Raw genomic sequence first — 23401 nt, 5'->3', positions numbered from 1 at the left:
CAGCATGTAATGTAACTATTACCAGTCATGTGAACTATAGTGCACCTGGTAATAAATCACCTTCTGTGTGGTTAGTGATATATAGGATATGTTTGTTTTATTGTCTGATTGTTTATGCAGGTTACTATTCTATCATGAAACAAGCAAGGCCCATAAACGGATTTGTGAAAAGGTGCCTTTTTCACACACAAAATTTTACCCATTTTTTGAACTTCAAAGCTTTATAATTTGTTTATCATTGCATATAATTGTCTGAAACTTTCCATTAAGGTATCTGGCTGAATTTTGAAACTATGAGCAAGTTAATCAGTATAAGGAGTCAAGTGTTACATCATTTTGCTTGCTGGCATCTAAAATGTGTGGAAAAAGGGCCTTATCACAAATCTGGTCACATATTTAGGTACAGACTTTTGCAAGCACTTTGTCATTAGGATATTTTGTACAAGAAATGAATTTGAATCACTCTTAGACTCTTAGATGTGGTCAACGTGATCAAAAGACTACAATACCTAGTGTTAATGAAGAAAATTAGGGCTACCAATTATATTATAAATCCACCAGATGGAAGGTTAAGTCTCACTTCACTAACTAAAGCCATTTATTTCAACATTAATTTTGTCACTAAAGCTATACTCTAGGTTACTGTAGCAATATTAAACTGAGTGGATATTTTGCATCTAATATTGCTAATGTATTTTATAATGATGCTATATACTCCAATAATGGAAATTATTTTTTCTCTCATAATTGATTTAAATTCATCTGATAAAACATGTTTTTACTCTTAAAATCAAGCATAATAATCAAATTTTTATAACCTCATAAGGAAAAAAAAAGTTTATAAGCACTACAGCTGGCCATAGAGTCTGGCTGCTGGAACATCATGTGATCCAAAAATTGTTAAGCTAATTATGAGCTGCATACCTTGATAACCAATCTAATGCCACTGTGCATATTATAATAACTATATGCAAGTATGTATACACTCTAAGTAGCATGTTAACTTCAATTAATTGTGATACAATAAATTACATTGTACGCTTGTAATTGACATCTTATTTTGAAAGTGTACAGTGGGCCGGTATCAGAAGATTCCAAGCAGCTAGAAAGTTGCCATGGGAGAAGATTCAGCTAGCTTTGGATTTGGTTGTCTGTTTAATTCATGGATTTGTTTAGCCTTTTGCTGAAGGTTTTCGTCCATGATAATAACTACCACCCACCATTTTATTTTAGAGACTGTTTGAAGACAGAAAACAAGGAAGTTACTTTGGATAGCTAGCTACACTTACATACTATATATATATATATATAACAATGAAAATCAGTCCAACCAGGGGATCTAGCTAGACTCCACCAAAGTTAGCAGGATTAGACTTGTGATCAAGAAAAGTATGTAATTGTTCAATCAATGTGTGTCAAACTGTATAGTGCTTATTCTCTCCTTCAAATGTTTAACTATATCAGGATGTTTTTTTTTTTGGAAAAATCTTCAATTAGCAATAACCGTGCCTCAGTCGAACTTCCCTGGCTACGGTATACCACTGGACAGCAATGTTGATCTGCAACATTATTCTTCTCCTCTGTAATATGTGAGGGATAGAGTATATACCATATGGAGGAGGTTCTATTAATTGAATCCAGACATCAGCACAGTCAACCCCTACTGTTACTGATCTTAAACTAAAATTAGGTTGACCTGTAATATGTCCACTGGATAGCTGCTTGAGCAATAAATTTTTTACCTCGAGGATCTAGATTTGAGTTCTTTACAAGGTGTATGGTTGTTTCTTAAATGTATGATAGCCGACTACATATTGTAATCTAATTTCATTTGTTTATTTCAACCTCTAATCCTGCAATACCTTCTACTATTGTTGGTAGCCAGTCAGTTACATGAATTAATTGATGATTATCATAGTTCAGTTTTGGTAACTTGGAGCCCCATACAAATCCTGTACCACGAACACCTTCTTCAAATACAGTATTGTTGTTACCTCTTAAAGGACAACTACTGCTACCTTTTGCTGTTTGCCCATCATTGCCTGTGGCAATTATTGTGTCATCTAATAAGCTCATTTCTGATACTACAGTGATGCATGCAAAACAAACAGAGATCTATGAAAACCACCATTTTTGTATATGAAGCCATAGGACTTAGTACTGTGTCCCCTTAATAGAATAATTAATAATTGCCGGTCTGCTAATATCTTGCTTTTCTTAATCCAACACAATGATACTGCTAAGCCTCACATACTGATGCTCATCATTGATGATCTGGGATGGAACAATACCAGCTACAGAGGATCTGATATTTTTAAAAACACTGACCACTGACAAGTTTGCCAATGAAGGGATTTGATTACAACAATTATGTCCAACGTATATGTTCTCCAACAATATCTGCTTGTTGCTATCCTTGTTTATCACATGGGATTAGCAAGGCACGTTTGGACATCCATTTGGCACCAAACTACTATGGTAGGTGGCTGTTTTACTCACTCTTTAGGCAACTGGGATGTTGGAATGCAAAAATAGGGATGCACTGATACTTTCCATGGATATGCTATGATGGTGCTGAAGACTACTTCACACATACTGTTAAACTTTAGGAGCAATACTACCCCTGTCACTGATAAAAATGAATCTTACAGTACATTTCTGTTTACCGAAGCTCCTTAACAAATTGTTGGCCATCATGATAATGACAAGGGACCTTTCTTTATTTATGCTGTTTACAAATTTGTGTACGGTCCACTAGAATCTCCCCAAAGCTACATTGATGATCCTGCATGTAAATCAATACCTTATGACAATCAATGTATATTTTGTGGTATGCTGATAAAGCAATAGCCAACATTACTATGATGTGTATGTGGTACTTAAAAACCTTCATCTCCAGTTATATAAGTACTGACTTGGATCTAGTTTCTCATTTTTAATTTATGCTTCTTAAACTCTGTCATTTTCTACCTAAGTATATATTTGTAACAAAAGTATGGAAGCAATAATCATCTGTTGAATTGTTTGCTCAAATATAAATTTTCTATGAAAAACAATAATCTTAGTTTTCTGAAAACATAGTAGGCATACGTATCTTAAAATCTGTTTCCATACTTTTAAAGAAAATATTATTACAAAGGGAGTTTCACAATTAGCTGTAGGAGACGAATCAGTTTAAGTGTAAAAATTACAATAATTTGTACATGCTTTGGAGGATTTCACTCAAATTTGCACTAAACAGAAGTTCAATGTCTAAATTACAACATGTGTTATTCAGAACAGTGTCTGTATTGATTTTACAGTTCCACATATAAAAACATAACTTGTTCACAGAAGCCATAGGACATAATTGCCTACTCCCTTTTACCACATGTAGATATTGATTGTGGTAATGAAACAGGACTGTAAGGTAGGGTGTTTTGGCAAATGTCAGTATGGGTATATATATATAATACCATGTGCATATAGCTAAACTAACTAGGGGAGGTGTTAATTTTCATTTTATGCTCAAGAAAAGTTTACATAACTGGATAACTAGCTGGCTATATGTCTTGTTTTTCTTTTTCACTTTTTTCTGAATTTTCATCTTTATATTTCATTTCATCCTCTTCATTCTCTGGTACCAAGTCATCAAGAATATTCTCAGTGCTACCAGCTTCATTTGTTAACCGGAGATTGCAGTAGGGCAAGTAATCATTTAACTTGAAATCTAGGTATGGATAATCCTGGTTGGCATTTTGAATCATCTCTTCTGTCTTTCCTTTCAAAAAGGAAAATGATGGACGTAATTCTGGATCAGCTTTCCAACAGTCAAGCATGATGTCATACCTGATCATGAAATGCATTAACACCGAGAAATACATACTTAACATACACTTACATATCTTCACTACAACTTGGAGGCTTCTCAAGTCTTTGACCATCAAGAAGAGCTTCCAGTACATCACGATTTGAAAGTAGCGGGTAAGGGAAACCACCTATAATGAGAAAACCACATAGCTGATGTACCGGATACAATAAACATACATATAAAGTATAAAGTTTAGTTTCCACTAATTCTTACCAAGCGTGCAGATCTCCCACAGTGTCACTCCATAGCTCCATCTAAACATAGCATCCACATAAAAGAAACACTTAATTTACCTATATCAGTTTCTTTGTATAAGTACAAGTGCAGACTGTGAATATTGAATAAATTAATGTATACACGTACATTAGTACACATGTATGGATATAGTACATATACATAGTATACCATTGCTCATATCATAGTATACAATTGCTCTATTACACTCCATCACATTGGTGAGTTTAGTGTTGTAAACTATGTATATATAATACAATTTAAACTTTTATTTATGCTTAACATGCTGATTGGTGTGGAAACACCCCGGGACAGTGTGCACTAGGCATATTCGAGTAGTGCACATTCCCGGGGTGCAATCACCACTTACCATGTATTTAGTATGTGTGCATTCAAAATAGACACGACTGTATGATGTTTTCCTAGCTATACACACCACCCATTCACCGCACCTAGCTCTATTTCCTACTTTTTCCTAGCTCTAATCACAATAACATTTTCCACAAAGCCATAAAGTGTATGCAACAACACCAAACAAACAAACAAACAATCTACCACATAACATTGCACCATTGCTATAAATATACATAACAGCACAAAACACAAATAACACCCATACAGATATCTATACACAAGTACTTTGGGGAAAGGGCAACTGAGGATATTGTTGGAGTAGGGTGTAATAACTTTTGCACAAGCCACGCAGACAAGCATTGTGGGTATGGCATAACTGGATTTACAGTTGACCACAAAGCAAATATGTGTTCCAATTAGTACAAGATTGCAGCAACGCACCATATATGCATAGCAACACAACGTGATAGCAGCAACCAATGAATAATCATATAAGTTAAATTTAGCATAATTGGTTTGGTTTGGCCATGCACAGATAATTAGCACTTCAACACCCGCCCTTGGTCCTCAGTTGCCGTTTAACTATATATGTGTATCTAAGTTCAATATCAGTAATTGGATGCACAACCAAGCAAACAATGTAACTAAGTTATGCACGCAAAGGTTCAATTTTTTATTTTATTATTATTTTATATACATATATATGTATACATTATGTGGACCCCCGTACAAAGCGCATACAAAAACATATGCACTGGCACATAATACTTAATGCATGGTTTAGGGTGGGAGGGAGGGAGGGAAAAAGTTTTTCTGTCCGCCAACACGCCATGCACTATGGCATGATCTCGTGATCTCAAACCTGTCAAACCAGTTTATTACAATGAATCATTATGACATCATTATGTTTCATGTATCCTACAAGCTTGGTTCAACCTTTACCTGAACAAGTGTTGATTTCAGTTTGTGGTGCTAGCACTACTAATATACAAGGCCTCTCTAATGGACCTTACAGTCAACTCAAGGATTCTGTGTTGCTGAATTTAATTACTTTACTCGAAAGGCTAGTTTATCACTAAAGGATGCTGCCGGGCTTCATTTACTATGGTATGGTACATAGATTTGCACTGTATCCATTCTACTCCCACACCAAGGCATGTTAACTTCAATTTATTGCGTTGCAATAAATTACATCTTTCATTGTTATGTACACAGTCCGGTCTAGGTTCATCTATTCACCACTCAGGTGCCAGTCAAGGCAAATTCTCATGGCTATAGTGCATCACAGGAGGCCACTATACCATGTGTGTCTCACAGGAAAGTAATTTATTTCTTTTTGATCGTGTATATATAAAAAACTCACAAAATGACAGACAAATAATGTAATCAGTTTGTGAGAAAGAGATCAATAGTACCTTAAGGTGACTAAATTTAGCGATATACTAAATTTAGAAATTTTAGTGATTTTGGTTTTTTCGCTAAATTTAGTATACGCTAAACCTGCAAAATTATGCTTAATTCATTACATCAATTCACAAAGTCATAAAATCACTAAATTTTGTATGCACTAATTTTTCCAATATACAAAATCACTAAATTTAGTGTATTGTTAAATTTAGTCGCCTTAAGGTATGTACAAGTTGAGCTGAGCCCTGAGAAAACAGTTTAATAAAAAGAAAAGTGGATTTTCTGTCAAATAGTATTCAGTAAACCAGATGATTACTGGTACCAATAAAGGTGTTAAGAGTAAACATTTGAAGTTTGGCTTCTTTACAAGTTCAGGAAAAAGTTGTAACAAACTATGCACTTTCATAGCTTCCCCATAGGAAAGACTGATTGGTTATAAATAATGTGTCAGACATTTGAATGGAAACATTTGCAGTATTTCTGGTGGATCAAGCAGTACTAGAAATGAGCCAAGTTTGTTTAATTCCATCCATGAATTATTAAACGTTTTGAGGGCTCAGCTGAAGTAAAAGGATGTCTTTAACTTGACATCCAGGCCCTATTTCAACAGCTAGAACAATGTGAATGCTGGTCGTTGCTCAAGGAAACAACAACAGCAATTAAGTAACTCTGTATATACCCCTGTTGGAAATCCCCCCGGCCTATGCCCTGATACCCAAGTACATTTACAGGTCTGGTGGGTGATACATTGTAGGGCTGATATTTTAACAATTTGGCTTCACACACATCAGCACAGTTGCTTACAGTACATACATGTCAGTGTATGTGTTAAAGACACGATCCCTTATAGCTTCTGGAGCCATCCAGCGAATCGGTAACTTTCCCCCTTGACTTCGGTAGTATACCAGGTTGTCATTTAGCTGTCTAGCCAAACCAAAATCAGAAATTTTGAGAACCTTGTCAGCAGCAACCAATACATTGCGACAGGCAAGATCTCTGTGTAGGATGCCGAGACTGGTCAGATATTCCTATAGTGATGTGATCCAGCATGTATTAGTGTGCCCCTAACTAACCATTCCATCAGCAATCTGATATGCAAATGTCACCATATCAACAGGTAGTAACTGCTTCAGATCAGGGTAGAGATCCTCTATTGCAGAGTCATTATCACTTAACACTTTCCTCAAGTGATCATAAGGACTGGACATCTCCCTTGGAGCTAAGTGTGAATATTGATCACTTGGTTCCTATGGGAAACAACATGATACAGTGTGTAGTGTGTATAGCACTGAAAAGACTCACCAAGTAGGGAATTGCCTTGTTCATATCACTCGGTTCTTCTTTTATTTTATTCTTCATAACCTGCATGCACAAATTACATAACATAACTATAGCTGGTAATTATGCAGTATTGAGTACTACTCACAAACACTTTGTTCTTTTGCAAGTACTGTAGCAGATCTCCATGCTCAACATACTCTAACACAAGAGCATTAGGCTCTTCATTTATAGTACAACATATCATGGACACCACATGGCTGTTGTACTGTTCTCCTGCCCTTTTCATCAATTCAATCTCTTTTATGAAATCTGATCGTATCTTCTCAATAGCATTCTCTATAATGTATATTTACAATATGGTGTTGAATCATGTATGAAAAGAGTAACCTTTTAATATTTTGACCGCAGCTGGTAATGCTATTGATTTTGACAGCTGATTTCGTTCAGTGTATGGCGTAATTATGGGACCTTGTATGGTACACCTGTAAACTTCTCCAAAGAATCCACTACCAAGTTCCTTTCCTAGCAGTATGTGATCGGGACTGATCTCCCAAGCATCAGCAGTGATGGAATGACATTCTACAAGTTGTAGTTGCAGTGATATGTCTCTAGCAGTTTCCTAGAATATCCAGCAACAAAATGAATGCAACTTTATTTCGAAAAAACTCAGTTTGCATTTGGCATCTGATAATGGACACATTGCATGTACATATATGGCATGAGTATATGACATGGGTTATGCTTTATAACTTACAGAATACAAGGGATTTTTGGCTGTAGGAAATGTTACATTTGCTTCACTCCATTTCAAGTAACAAGTGCGCACACAGCAGTAGACCACAAACACTAGAACTATTATCAACAATGCACAACCAATACCAATAATGTAATACGCAAAAGTAGGTGTGGTGTTGGCTTCTGATTGAACAGGTGTTTCAGCAGGAGTCAGTGGTGGTACAGTTGTATTATCAGGTAAATAGTCTTCAATGCAAGAGTAAAATAATTCACCAATATATGTATGTACCTTGCACTTTGAATTGCAGAATTGCAGGTTGGGATGTGCCAAATATATTATCTGAATATAACTAATGTATCACAATTTGTAAAATTATTTATGATTACATACTGCATATTTTCTCACCTGTAAGAAATAAACCTCAATATTGGGTGAAATTGTTACATTTAAACTGATGAGTGAAATATTTGGCTACACCAGTACAAATATATCATTGAAAGACATCAGATGTATTACTAAGCAAACAAATGAAACTTACAGGGAAAAATCTACTTGCAAGTGTTTGATTAAAGGTTTTGTTTTCATTGTCGAACTCGGCTGTTAAGATTAATTTGTAAGCAACTAACTTTCCATATGGATATGGTGGCTTCCAAGTGATGTCCAGAAGTAAGCTACTTGTCGCAAAGTCAACTGTCCCATTCAAAACTTCAACATCAGCAGCAGCAGAAGGAGGGGTACCTGACAATACATAATGCATAACCGGGTTATAATTTTTTCTATAGTGAGTAAAGCATTTAGTTATGCATGAAGGATATTATACTATTACATGCACAAAATATTTTATAATTGTAGATTTAACACTTAACACACCTTTATAAGATATTGTAGGAGAAGAAGGAATTATGAGTTGTCCTCTGCAATTAAAACCTGTTACTCTTGAAACAGTAATCTACGTAGTAAGAGACAATGTTAAGCTATTATATTACTGTACATAATGTGTGTGCATGCATAGTTGTGCCTGTATGATAATACAAGTATATACTACATTTTGCATTCGCACATTGCACAATATGTACCATATAGGTATTAGTATGGTGATTTAAAGTGTTTAGTCAATCATAGCTTTGCAGTGGCTTAACCTGTGACAAATGATTACCACAAATACAGCTTTGCACTGACTTGTTATAGCAGAGTATAAGTATATCACCTGAAATTTTGGCACGTTTTCCAATTTTGTATTTATGTTTAACATAGGTACATATAGTTTCTGAAACAAAAAAAAATGGAGGGAAATCCAAGTTAAGGTTCCAATACTAAGCCTACTAGTAGAAATTCTCTATCCATTGCAAACACTTGCAAAAAGTATGCATGTAGCCGCTGCTGCAAGTTGTTCCAACAGAGCTAGAGGGTCTTAGGATAGCATAATGGCAAGATCACCATTATTCGTAGATTTATATAAGGCTCCAGAGATGCAAGCACAGAAAGTAGACCAACCAGTGTAGCAGAGGATTATAGTGGGAATCATAATTGCTCCAATAACCAAGCTAACTTTGAAAGCATAATTTGTCATATATCAAAAAGTAAATGACACATTATAAATATAATTAGGAGTACAATTGGTATAGAAAGTTTCACACAAAGTCCACAACTTTTGCACTGCTAATATCAAAGGTATAGTGTTAAATTACAGTATGATATTTGAAAATTGTTACTACATCTTAGGATCTAATTGGAGTAGATTATATATAGTGAGAACAAACTACCAAACAAATAGCATTGTACTGACTGTACTATTAGAGCTATTGACTGCATTTGGAGTATCTTAAAGTTAGTCACTTATAAACTGAAGAAAGATATAATAGGAAGGATGCTCCTGTACTCCTTCTACTAGTCATTCAACAGTAAACCAGCCAGTATTAATATTTTAGTAATGATGGATCCAGTGTGGAACAACTGTATATTCCCATCCACCCTTCCATTATCACTATGTACATGTTACTGTGCAAAAGCTTGTACAGAGAGGCTGTTTTTAATTTATGCTACAGTATCAGCAGCCATTGCAAACATATTCTAGTTTAGGCATAGTAACACTTTATGACAGTGTATCGTGATAATATGTACATGACCAGGTCTAACAAAACCAGCCTTATAGTCTTTCCAATTTATGTGACTTGACAACTCATAAAATTTCTTATGAATAAGGTAGCACCTTAAAAAAGTTAAAACTGTGACAGGAAAAAGCTGTTGCATAGCATGTTGGTCTGGCACAGACCCATATATAAAAATTAATACTTATAAAGTTATGAGTTATTGAAGGTTGATAACTGGAAAGGCTATAAGCTGGTTTTGTCAGACCTGGTCACAATTATACAGTACATTATGATTTATGACAGTGTATTAACAAGATAAGCATGCATGCAAAGATCATTACCAAATATTGAAAGCTGATTTCTCCTCCATCCTGCAGTGGTGTTAATAGAAAAGTCTTACTGTAATCAAACTAAAGAAACAGACATAAAGGATGAATTCAAACTTCTTTGCAGCCATTGTTATATTCAAGAACCCCACTCAGTAACACTTATAAAGGGCTAAATAAAAAGACCAAGCTATAGTTATCATGCTTCAGAGTAAATTTACAGCTTGGTTACAACTTAGTTACAGCTTGGTTACATTAGTATAGTTATCAGATTTAATTACAAGTCTAAATTGACCTACCATATAAGGGTTTACTTTTACTTGTTTTATTAAAAATATTTCTACAGGCGCAATAAAGCTGTGTAAAACAGCTCATGTATGTTGCATTTTGGTATTTTCTGTTTCTGTGATTCACTGAATATTGTGATTTTACTATTAGAGTAAACAGATTGCATGTTTTAAATGTAACTCTGCATGGTTTATTGATTTTAAGTTAAGATTATTAGAAATTTTGCAAACAAATTGAACTTATTCCCATGGCAGTTTGCTTTGTAAGCAAATTAATTGTTTGATCTGTGAATGTATCAGTGAATGTCTGTAAAATTTGCACCAATTGGTATTGAAACTTGTCCTAGCTTGGACTCCCTTTAGCATGCCTAATTTAAAGGCAAGTGATTTTTGCATTTATGTTTTATGTAGTAAAGTGTAAACTGTAAAATGAAGGTGGAAGGTACGAAAGGAAAAAAAACAGCAATGAAAGCTGTAGCTACCTCAGAAATTGTTTATTGTTACTCTTTACAGTGTCCAACACTAAAGTTCTACAACAACTTGTGCTGCAGCTTTTGAATTACCTATCCTAATAAACAGATACTAGAGACTATAAGACAAACTTAAGCTAGTTAATAAGATGAAACAGAAAATGGGCCAAAGAAAGGAAAATTCCCTCCGAAACTAGGATTCAAACTGCAAACATTTAAATGGTATGGTCTCAATGATTAAATGAACCGCACAAGTTTACCAAGAACTTCATGATATTATGGAGGTCTTGTTTTAGTATAGCTATGGACTTCAGGGACTTTCACTGCAGTTGCTGTTAATGACACAATATTAATGCTGTGGTTTTCTGCCTTCTTGGGCAGTGTGGCACACTAATAGTAATAATATGCACATGTTTTGATCAATACAGTATGTAAAACATTATCATTTTGATTAAAATTATTTGCAGTACTGTTTATTAAATCTAATCCAAAACAGCCAAGCTGTAAAAAAAAACAGTGCAGCCCTGAGAAAGGCTATGGTGAAAAAAGATGTGAAATCCAAGGTGGCGGCCAAGAAATGGCTGTGATGGTAGGTTAATGGTAAAAATTTTAATAACGACAATTCAGGTGAATTTTGTGCCAAGACCAAGCGGCACCAAATTCACTGAATTGTTGTTATTAAAATTTTTACCATTAACCTACCATCACAGCCATTTCTTGGCCGCCACCTTGGATTTCACATCTTTTTTCACCATAGCCTTTCTCAGGGCCGCACTGTTTTTTTACAGCTTGGCTGTTTTGGATTAGATTTCACTTCTTTTTGTATTTGTATACCCCAAAGCCGGCCATAAAGCTGGCCTATGGCCGGCTTTAGGGCTTTTTAACCTGTCATTTTTTCTTTACTACAGGAAGAAGAAAAGATGAAGCAGGGTGATTTCTTTGTAGCTAACCTCTCTGCAAGGTGGTCCTTCTAGCTGATCTCTCTACCGGATGACTTGTTTGTAGCTGAACTCTCTACAGGGTGATTTGTTTGTAGCTGAACTCTCTACAAGGTGACTTCTTCTAGCTGATCTTTCTACAGGGTGATTTGTTTGTAGCTGAATTCTCTACAGGGCAATTTGTTTGCAGCTGAACTCTCTACATGGTAGTTTCTTTGTAGCTGAACTCTCTACAATGTGACTTCTTCTAGCTGAACTCTCTACAGGGTGACTTGTTTCTAGCTGATCTCTCTACAGTGTAACTTGTTTCTAGCTGAACTCTTTACAGGGTGATTTGTTTGTAGCTGAACTCTCTACAATGTAACTTCTTCTAGCTGAACTCTCTACAGGGTGACTTGTTTGTAGTTGAACCCTCTACAGGGTGATTTGTTTGTAGCTGAACTCTCTACAAGGTAACTTCTTCTAGCTGATCTTTCTACAGGGTGATTTGTTTGTCTCTACAGGGCAATTTGTTGTTTGCAGCTGAACTCTCTACATGGTAGTCTCTTTGTAGTTGAACTCTCTACAATGTAACTTCTTCTAGCTGAACTCTCTACAGGGTGACTTGTTTCTAGCTGAACTCTCTACAATGTAACTTCTTCTAGCTGAACTCTCTACAGGGTGACTTGTTTCTAGCTGATCTCTCTACAGTGTAACTTGTTTCTAGCTGAACTCTTTACAGGGTGATTTGTTTGTAGCTGAACTCTCTACAATGTAACTTCTTCTAGCTGAACTCTCTACAGGGTGACTTGTTTGTAGTTGAACCCTCTACAGGGTGATTTGTTTGTAGCTGAACTCTCTACAAGGTAACTTCTTCTAGCTGATATTTCTACAGGGTGATTTGTTTGTCTCTACAGGGCAATTTGTTTGTTTGCAGCTGAACTCTCTACATGGTAGTCTCTTTGTAGTTGAACTCTCTACAATGTAATTTCTTCTAGCTGAACTCTCTACAGGGTGACTTGTTTCTAGCTGAACTCTCTACAGGGTGATTTGTTTGTAGCTGAACTCTCTACAAGGTAACTTCTTCTATCTGATCTTTCTACAGGGTGATTTGTTTGTAGCTGAATTCTCTACAGGAGAATTTGTTTGCAGTTGAACTCTGTACATGGTAGTTTCTTTTTAGCTGAACTCTCTACAATGTAACTTCTTCTAGCTGAACTCTCTACAGGGTGACTTGTTTCTAGCTGATCTCTCTACAATGTAACTTCTTCTAGCTGAACTCTCTACAGGGTGACTTGTTTCTAGCTGAACCCCCTACAGGGTGATTTGTTTGTAGCTGAACTCTCTACAAGGTAACTTCTTCTAGCTGATCTTTCTACAAGGTGATTTGTCTGTAGCTGAATTCTCTACAGGGCAATTTGTTTGCTGCTGAACTCTCTACATGGTAGTTTCTTTGTAGCTGAACTCTCTACAATGTAACTTCTTCTAGCTGAACTCTCTACGGGTGACTTGTTTCTAGCTGATCTCTGTACAGGGTGACTTGTTTCTAGCTGAACTCTCTACAGGGTGATTTGTTTGTAGCTGAGCTCTCTACAAGGTAACTTCTTCTAGTTGATCTTTCTACAGGGTGATTTGTTTGTAGCTGAATTCTCTATAGGGCGATTTGTTTGCAGCTGAACTCTCTACATGGTAGTTTCTTTGTAACTGAACTCTCTACAATGTAACTTCTTCTAGCTTAACTCTCTACAGGGTGATTTGTTTGTAGCTGAACTCTCTACAAGGTGACTTCTTCTAGCTGATCTTTCTACAAGGTGATTTGTCTGTAGCTGAATTCTCTACAGGGCAATTTGTTTGCAGCTGAACTCTCTACATGGTAGTTTCTTTGTAGCTGAACTCTCTACAATGTGACTTCTTCTAGCTGAACTCTCTACAGGGTGACTTGTTTCTAGCTGATCTCTCTACAGTGTAACTTGTTTCTAGCTGAACTCTCTACAGGGTGATTTGTTTGTAGCTGAATTCTCTATAGGGCGATTTGTTTGCAGCTGAACTCTCTACATGGTAGTTTCTTTGTAACTGAACTCTCTACAATGTAACTTCTTCTAGCTTAACTCTCTACAGGGTGATTTGTTTGTAGCTGAACTCTCTACAAGGTGACTTCTTCTAGCTGATCTTTCTACAAGGTGATTTGTCTGTAGCTGAATTCTCTACAGGGCAATTTGTTTGCAGCTGAACTCTCTACATGGTAGTTTCTTTGTAGCTGAACTCTCTACAATGTGACTTCTTCTAGCTGAACTCTCTACAGGGTGACTTGTTTCTAGCTGATCTCTCTACAGTGTAACTTGTTTCTAGCTGAACTCTCTACAGGGTGATTTGTTTGTAGCTGAATTCTCTATAGGGCGATTTGTTTGCAGCTGAACTCTCTACATGGTAGTTTCTTTGTAACTGAACTCTCTATATTGTAACTTCTTCTAGCTGAACTCTCTACAGGGTGATTTGTTTGTAGCTGAACTCTCTACAAGGTAACTTCTTCTAGCTGATCTTTCTACAAGATGATTTGTCTGTAGCTGAATTCTCTACAGGGCAATTTGTTTGCTGCTAAACTCTCTACATGGTAGTTTCTTTGTAGCTGAACTCTCTACAATGTAACTTCTTCTAGCTGAACTCTCTATGGGTGACTTGTTTGTAGCTGAACCCTCTACAGGGTGATTTGTTTGTTGCTAAACTCTCTACAAGGTAACTTCTTCTAGCTGATCTTTCTAAAAGGTGATTTGTCTGTAGCTGAATTCTCTACAGGGCAATTTGTTTGCTGCTGAACTCTCTACATGGTAGTTTCTTTGTAGCTGAACTCTCTACAATGTAACTTCTTCTAGCTGAACTCTCTACGGGTGACTTGTTTCTAGCTGATCTCTCTACAGGGTGACTTGTTTCTAGCTGAACTCTCTACAGGGTGATTTGTTTGTAGCTGAACTCTCTACAATGTAACTTCTTCTAGCTGATCTTTCTACAGGGTGATTTGTTTGTAGCTGAATTCTCTACAGGGCAATTTGTTTGCAGCTGAACTCTCTACATGGTAGTTTCTTTGTAACTGAACTCTCTACAATGTAACTTCTTCTAGCTGAACTCTCTACAGGATGACTTGTTTCTAGCTGATCTCTGTACAGGGTGACTTGTTCCTAGCTGAACTCTCTACAGGTGATTTGTTTGCAGCTGAACTCTCTTACATGGTGGTTTCTTTGTAGCTGAACTCTCTACAAAGTGACTTCTTCTAGCTGATCTATCCACAGGATGACTTGTTTCTAACTGAACTCTCTACAGTGTGATCTGTTCATAGCGGAACTTTCTACTGGGTGATTTGTTTGCAGCTAAACTCTTTGCATGATTGTTTCTTCATAACTGAACTCTCTACAAGGTAACTTCTTCTAGCTGATCTCTCTACAGGATGACTTGTTTCTAACTGAACTCTCTACAGTGTGATCTGTTCATAGCGGAACTTTCTACTGGGTGATTTGTTTGCAGCTAAACTCTTTGCATGATTGTTTCTTTGTAACTGAACTCTCTACAAGGTAACTTCTTCTAGCTGATCTCTCTACAGGACAATTTGTTTGTAGCTGAATTCTCTACAGGGTGATTTATTTGAGCTAAACTCTCTACATGATGGCTTCTTTGTAGCTGAACTCTCTATTAGGTACCTTCTTCTAGCTGATCTGACTACAGGGTGACTTGTTTGTAGCTGAATTCCCTACAGAATGACTTGCAATGTAATATAACTGAGTAAATTATACATGCAGCTGAATGCTTTATTAGGGTGACTGTTCTATTAGAGTATCTCGATCTCGCATTTGCTGCACGTAGTTGCCTTTCGAATCATAACTAAGTGATTTGTAATGCGATTCTTCTGTACTACTGCAAGAACTTTCTATGATGATTATTCCAGCTACATACTGATTTTCAGCTCGTTGCTCTAAGCGGTTTGCCTGGTAGACACGAAAATTAATAGTTTTTTTATTCATAAAAATCGATCGCGTAATTTTGACACAGGTTGGGTTTTGTGTCATATCTCCATGGTCTTTATCCCGATTCCTTTCAAACCACAAAAAGGCACTCCTACGATGGTTGCTCCATCTACATATCAATTTTCAACTGATTCCTCCAAGGGGTTTACCCTGTAGGCGTGACAGACCTTCGACCTTATTTTACGCAAATAATCGGTCATAACTCCGTGAATGTTCATCGGATTCCTACCAAAGTTGGTACGAAGATCCGCCTTAATGAGCCCTTTAAGTGTGCCAAATTTCAGCCCAATCCGAGCACGCATTCGTGTTTTATGGCGAATTTTGCGAAGTGTGCGAAATGAAGATGAAGAAGAAAAAAACGAAGAAATTAAAACGAAATTTTGTTCGCTCGTATCTCGGAAATGGCTGGAGCGATTTTCTTCAAATTCGGTATGTAGACTCCCCTAACTGGGCGGCACGTCTCTAGCAAATTTGGTTCTAATCGGATAAGGAATCACAGAGCTACATAGGTGTGAAAATTGCGTTTTTTTTCTTCCTGTTAATATACTCACGGTGTGGCGCGCCGGCTTCTTGGGCCGCACGACACACTATTGTCTTGATATGCTAAATATATCTTCCCTTTTTAACTCATGACACTGACACATGCAGAAGTTTACAATGACTTCCATAAAATAATTGTGGGGTTTGGTATTGAGAACATCTTAATCTACAAAATACATCAAAAACTTGCCTTATTCTGTGATGCATCTATGGTTTCTAATTTGGGACGTGCTGGAAAATCACCCAGCAAGCCAATTCTGAAAAACGCTATAACCATGAGCAGTAATGGATCATGACTCCGAAGAGACCAGTAGAGTGTAAAATTGAAGTGACCAGTATACTTGTCTTGTTCTAGAGTATGATCAACTAAGAGATTATCTGGAGCATCTATTTGAAAAAAATAAAATACATCAAGCAATACAGAGGCAGATCTGGAGATTTTTAAAAGGGGTTCTGTAGCTTTGATTGCTCTATTAGGAGTAATTACTTGATTGTTCTATAAGAGTATCTTGCTTGCTTATTGTTAGTGCAATAGAAGATGGAGGTTAAAGTGTTGGCAGGGTTTAATAACTAAACTGTTGTTAGTTAATTGCAATTAATGCATATATGTTACTGAAAACAGTGGTATAATAATAGTTGTTTGCTATGATAAATTGTTAGCACAGTAATAGTAAAGCTAATATGACTGAGCCAAACATTTAAAAAGGGGTTAAATATTAACAGGGTTTTCTGTTGAGACCACAGAAAGCCACCAAGATGTGCCACTGAGTTTAATTGTTGCAAAAGAGTAATCTACCTTACTTTCTACTATGATGCTTGAAATGTTTGGATTACTTTCACTGCCACGAAACAAAGTAGACACCTGAAGAATTAAGAGAATAAAATGATATCTAGTGTGAAAAATTCACATCAGTTTACTTAAAATGCACCAGTAGTGCAATTCACAATAACGTATTTTTTCTTTTACCACATTCACTTAGCTATAATACTGTACCATAACAGATAAAGCACAGCCTGATGTATATCCTGGTACTGATATCCTTGATGTATTCTAATAAGAAACAATGCTATAGCTATTATCATGATATGACCAACAAATTGCTTACAGAAGTGACAACCATCTCAAAACTATTTTGACATGTTTTTCCAATGACATTAACCCTGTACTGGATTTCTGATAGAGGTAGACCTATCCATAAAATAAGTATAATCAATGATTGAATATACTCTACATATATATCGATACAAAGTTGTACAGCATATAATATGCATAGTTTTATCCATTGATCATGAATGTACATTTTATGTTTCACTTTTACTTTTACAGACTTTGTGTGTGCCTAATTATATATGAATTAATGAACAATACTGGAACCCCAAGAAACCTTCACTATCAGGATATTACTTCTATACATTGCTGAATACTTTATTGGTAATCACAACACACAATTAGCAAACAAAAACTTTTAATGTGATTGCTTTTAGAAAATCACCATGGCTACCAAGCACACTATTTACGTATATAATACAATACTCCAGTCACTTTGTATGTGTAAGTGACTTCATTCCTTCTACAAACAGCCAGCATGCAGCCACTATAGTATGCATATATTAGTATGTACCAGTTGATTGGGTCCAATTTAATTTCATAGTAAATAATCCACATGTTGTAGGTTTCTGGTTTACATCTGTTTCTTTGAACACTACGCTAACAGCTGGTGGTGGCAGTAATGAAAAACCTGTGAATTAACAAACTTGTACTTTTAAACTATATATACATGTATCATGCGGTCAAATTCATAAGTAAATACTAACCATATTGTACCTCCATCTACTAGGATATTAAACTCACTTTCAATACAAAAGCTTTTATTTGGTGAAAAGCCTGATACACCATGTTCATTGATTACTGCAAATGACAGGTCAACTTCTGCACAAATGAACTCTCTCAAGTCAAGTGCTGTTACTTCCAAATCTCTCTATTAAATCAAATATTGAGTATTATTAATTAAATTAATCACATACAAATAATATTATGTTGTACATGTGCATGTCACAGCCTTAAAGCAGTAATGGTTAAAAAGTTGTACATGGTAGGATAAAACTGTTCTGGATACTCAGGTTTTGTAACTGTTTAAGGTGATGGCATTACTAGAACCATAGCATTGTTGTAGCCATTCTTGGCTACTGTACATGGCTTCTGATGCATCACAAGACTTGTTACACTAGAGACCAACAATGAAGCTGAAGGAGTCATAATCTCAACACTGAAACTCTTTGAATCCAGAAAAACTCCACCAGGATCCACGGACAACTTGCATGCAATCTAGGCAAATGTCCATGAATGCGTCGAGGCTATTAACTATGTACTGGTTGACAAATGAAACACAGGACTTGAATACCAGCCTGGATAAAATGAATTTTCATATAAACTGTTGAAAATAGGTTAAAGAGTAACTGATTCAACAGAAAATCTGTGTACTGGAAGACTTGCCAGCCATGTTGCTGTGTGTTAAGTACAGTGCTCAAACTGATGCATAAGGATTTAATCCTTCTACATTCAACCTTTACTCAAACAGCATGATAAAGTTTTTTTCTCCAGCTGCAGCTTATTATGCTGCTACAAGAAATGCTCACCATCCACCAGTATTGTGTAATACTATTTCCATTAACTGTGCCATCTATTCTGACCACAAATGAGTGTATCAATGATGATGTGATGGTGCTGTTTGGTTGAGTGGCTTGTACATCCAGTAGAAATGTACCAGCAGTTGAAGTGAATAAAATATTTATATTTGAATTAGAGGGTGCAGCTGGTAGTTTACCTAAACAATACAACACACACCTTGGGTACCATATAAACAAAGGATACATGCATTACCATTAGTAGTTCTAAGAGACTTTCCACCACGACAACCAGTTCTACAATCATCAACACTCTGTAGATAATGGGATTAAATACATTATAATATTATGTACTTGTTAATATTAATTGCTTTGCATATTACAATATTAGGGTTGTTTGTTGACACCTAACCCATTTCTATATGCAAACAATAGCAACCTATAAAAGGTTTGTGTACTATAGCGAAATCTGTTTAGTCACTCTACCATTCCACATCTCAGATTATTGCAGTCATCAATCTTGCAAATGTCTAGATCAAAGCAGTTAGTACAGTTAGTGTTCTGTAATGATTAAATTTTGATTATGTAAACTTTGCTTAATTCTATACATCTCACGTACGCAGTCATCTTGGCAATGAGCACCTGTGGTCCTATGAAATCCTCTTGATACACATCCTTCTAGGCACTTTAAGTACTGTGGTTAGCAGGAAAACACAGCTACATTTAATGGTTAATGCAAACATCATAATAATACAACCAGCAAGTCAAGCAGTCTTGCTGACAATCAACTGCAAAAATTTTTGTTATCCATTTATATGGCAACATAATATCATGTACATCTGTACATACACACAGAAGAAACACTTACGGCTGCTTTCCTGACACATTTGCCATTTAACTGATGTACAGCAGGCCAAGACAACAGAGAATTGGTTTTCTAATTGTATATAAATAATGTCATGTAAAGTTTTCTTTAATAGTATATGTATACAATTTTAGGCATTCAAGATCATGAAGATTGAGTATAATTTGCTACATTATTACTACCAATGGTGATTGTAGAGTTGATACAATAAAGGGCACAGCCTAAAGTGTACAGTACAGTACAGTAAGGGTGCACCAAACAGCTTAAAATAGTAAAAACTGTGCAGCTAAACCAACAATGTCAACTTATATTGCAAGCTTTCACAACACCCTTAATATTAGTTACCAACAGATATACATTAATTTTATTCAACAATATGAAATACCACATAATACAAGCGCTCATACTTAATGTCACCATTAGTTCCATATGTTTATTGCCACATGAGATTATCAGTTTGGCTGTGTGCCTATACTTAAAGCTTAATTTAAGACCATTGTTAGCCATTAGCTATCCATTATAATTATGCAGTTTTCTATATAAGAAGTTTTGTATAAGTTGACGCAGTGTACATTGTAAAGAAATATCCTTGATTGTAGGTTTTCAGTATACACAGAGGATAGAGCTACCATGATTGCAATTGTAAACTGGATTCCTGAAGAATCACTAGGTTTTCTAGCACAATGTGTTCGATGGTACATAGAAACAAAAGAGCCAGTGGGGCCATGTCCCACTAATTTACAAAATGTGACTGTTCTATTAGAGCATTTGACTGCTCTATTAGAGTATCTCAATCTTTTGTTATAAAAGTGGTAAGAATACTGTGAAAAAAAAATCTAAATTGCTATCTCAGAGTTTCTAAACTATAAGAATTTCCTGAGAGCATGCATGTCCCCAGTCCTCAGACCTCCCAAACACCATCCATAATGTCTCCCATTTCTGTTGTATGCTTCAAACTCCACTGTTGGTGTAATTTTCATTGCCAAAGTTGGTACACTTACTATTTGGTCTTCTCCACTTCCCCTGGTTTAACACAATGACTATAATGCTTTACAATGAATGTACTGTGTATAGCGAATCATAAATAACATTGCAGTACTACAGATCAGTGCACACATAATACACAAGTACATAGTAATGATTACTAACCTCAATGTCAATGTTAATATCAACCTATAGAACAGGAAGTATAGAAATGGCAGCATTGTAGTAATTTAACTATATCAACCACACAGACATAGACTAAGAACTAATAGTGCTATTAACTAACTAAACTATACATGCTGTCGTGTTAAATTTGCATGATAAGGACACGAAAAGTTAATTCTATGTTCTGGTTCCCTTCCTGCTGAATGAATTATGCAATCATCATACAACAATTTAAATATTAAATCTGTTGAAAGGCCATATAAACACTCTTTTCTTATGAAGATGCACTAACTTTATACATTAACATTGTTTTTGTATATAATTCCATGTACTGCTACATATATCAAATTTAGTGTGTACCATATCAAAAAGTTGCAAAAAGAGAGAGAGAGAGAAGCGTTTCTTATTATAGCTACAAAGCAAATCCAGTAGAAGACATTTCCAATAAACTCCGAGCATGGCAAAAAAGCATGGCAGATATATAGGCCTTTATTTAATTTATTCAGACCACTATTCTTCAATAATGAATAAATAATGAATAATGACCGCCTAGCTACATGCCCTGGTGTAACGAGCAATTTTCAGTTTATTGTGGATGGGAACTAGCTAAGTAGCTGGCTAGACTACGTTTTTCCTGCCATAGCTATATAGCTAGTTATGTATAGTGGTAGCGAGTGGCTAGCTAATAGTCTTACATTAGTGACGCAGAAACTGTGACAAGTTCCTCTCCACCGTGCTTCTTCAATGCTACTAACCAGAACTCTTCCAATGGTTTTCCTGGTTGGAGGGTCAAAGTTGGTTTCAACCAGAGTGTTGCCGCAACTCGGCGCGCAACCATTACAATTGTGAAATCCATGGGCTATCAGAAACACGCCAACTAATATTGTTAAAACCGCCATCCTGGTGATCCACTAGCTTTACAAACAAATCCCGACCTAGGCAACTATATTTTAAGGCAGTGGCAAGTCGGTGCAATTATTTAAACCGAGCGCGCGGGGGGCATGTGATACTAACGAAATAGACTTTTTAAAGCCATATGAGAGGGCCAAAAACGTTAGGAATTTTTTTTTTTTTTTTTTTTTCGTTTTGTTTGGAATGGTCGATTATATGAACCGGGGTTGCTTTAATAATTTTTATTATTATTATTTTTTATAAACACAAAGTAATATAATGGGAAAAAACACAAAATACAGCTACAATACAAACTACTCTACAATTAAACTACAAACACAATCACAACAGAGGTTTGGGGAAAGGGAAATCAGAGTCCTCACACTGCAAAGCCCAGTACCTTAAAATCATACGGGCATTGTTCGTTGCTTTAATAATCACGTGATCTACGGCTCCGATAATATAATTGTGGGATGCATATGACTGTGTGAGGTTCCTCCATGGCTGTCACGGCAGTGGTAGCTACTCTTCAGGAAATCCTATTTAGAATATATATGCAAATTCTGTTTGGGGGCCATGTTAATCACAGATCAGAAAATGTTAGAAAAAGTACAGAAGAGAGCCACCAGATTCGTACCTTCTTTATATATATATATATATTTATGATTGTAAAACTCACAAATTTGAGTATAAAAACAATGTCTTTAGATTATTAATTACTGTTTTTCATTGAATGTGTCAGTGTTGATTGAAGAACACTATCAAAATCATTTAGGGAAAAAATATCATTGATTGGTAGTTGATTCCATAGGGTAATTGATCTTGGATAAAAACTAAATTTGTATGCATCAACAGTAGCAGATGGTTTGATGAACTTATCCTGGTTTCCTTGTAAACATCTTGTAGAATGTACAATATAACTGGGGATAGGAAGCTCTACTAGGTGATTGACAATCTTGTGGAACATCAAGAGACGAAGCTTTGAGGGAATTGCCCTATGCTGAGCGCTTATCACACCTCAGATTACCATCCCTGTACTATAAAAGGAATGGAAGAGACATGATTTTAGTATATCAGATGTTACATGGTCTACTTTATGTTGATGTTCATTCTTCTTCTCCGGCCAACTACTTACACACTTCTACAAGAGGTCACAATTTCAAATTATATAAGGAGAGTTTTAATAAGTTTGCAAGGGCTTACACATTTTCGAACAGGGTAATTAATGACTGGAATAGTTTACCTGATTACATTGTTAATGCTGATTCATTGACTTCATTTAAGATTCTCTTAGATAAACATTGGGCTGGTTATCGTTATTTTTATAATGATTGATTTGTATGCATGTAATTGAGCAGGATTCACA

The 23401-nt window shown here is 35.9% G+C and overlaps 1 protein-coding gene and 1 pseudogene across 1 annotated transcript; both read right to left on the bottom strand.

Annotated features, from left to right (window-relative positions):
• Positions 1-1426: 1426 nt before the first annotated feature.
• Positions 1427-1553, bottom strand: LOC136251953 (U4 spliceosomal RNA; annotated as a pseudogene).
• Positions 1554-3219: 1666 nt separating this feature from the next.
• On the bottom strand, positions 3220-22074 carry LOC136249318 (uncharacterized). Its single transcript, XM_066041279.1, has 27 exons — positions 21840-22074; positions 21145-21168; positions 19999-20067; positions 19750-19824; positions 19617-19691; positions 19387-19444; positions 19143-19330; positions 18358-18484; positions 18128-18244; positions 17612-17694; positions 17500-17556; positions 17307-17367; positions 16696-16892; positions 10294-10362; positions 8733-8811; positions 8401-8600; positions 8268-8333; positions 8151-8211; positions 7881-8107; positions 7514-7745; positions 7272-7462; positions 7148-7207; positions 6919-7092; positions 6659-6873; positions 4064-4104; positions 3881-3977; positions 3220-3828 (listed from the first exon to the last, which is right to left on the bottom strand). The coding sequence occupies exons 1-27, from the start codon at positions 22041-22043 to the stop codon at positions 3543-3545; spliced, it is 3333 nt and encodes a 1110-aa protein (XP_065897351.1). The 5' UTR covers positions 22044-22074; the 3' UTR covers positions 3220-3542.
• Between the last annotated feature and the right edge of the window lie 1327 nt (positions 22075-23401).

The sequence above is a fragment of the Dysidea avara genome, chromosome 3, assembly GCF_963678975.1.
Source record: "Dysidea avara chromosome 3, odDysAvar1.4, whole genome shotgun sequence".
NCBI lineage: Eukaryota > Metazoa > Porifera > Demospongiae > Dictyoceratida > Dysideidae > Dysidea > Dysidea avara.
Note: the sequence above shows the minus strand (reverse complement) of the source record. Positions and strands in the feature narration are given on the sequence as shown.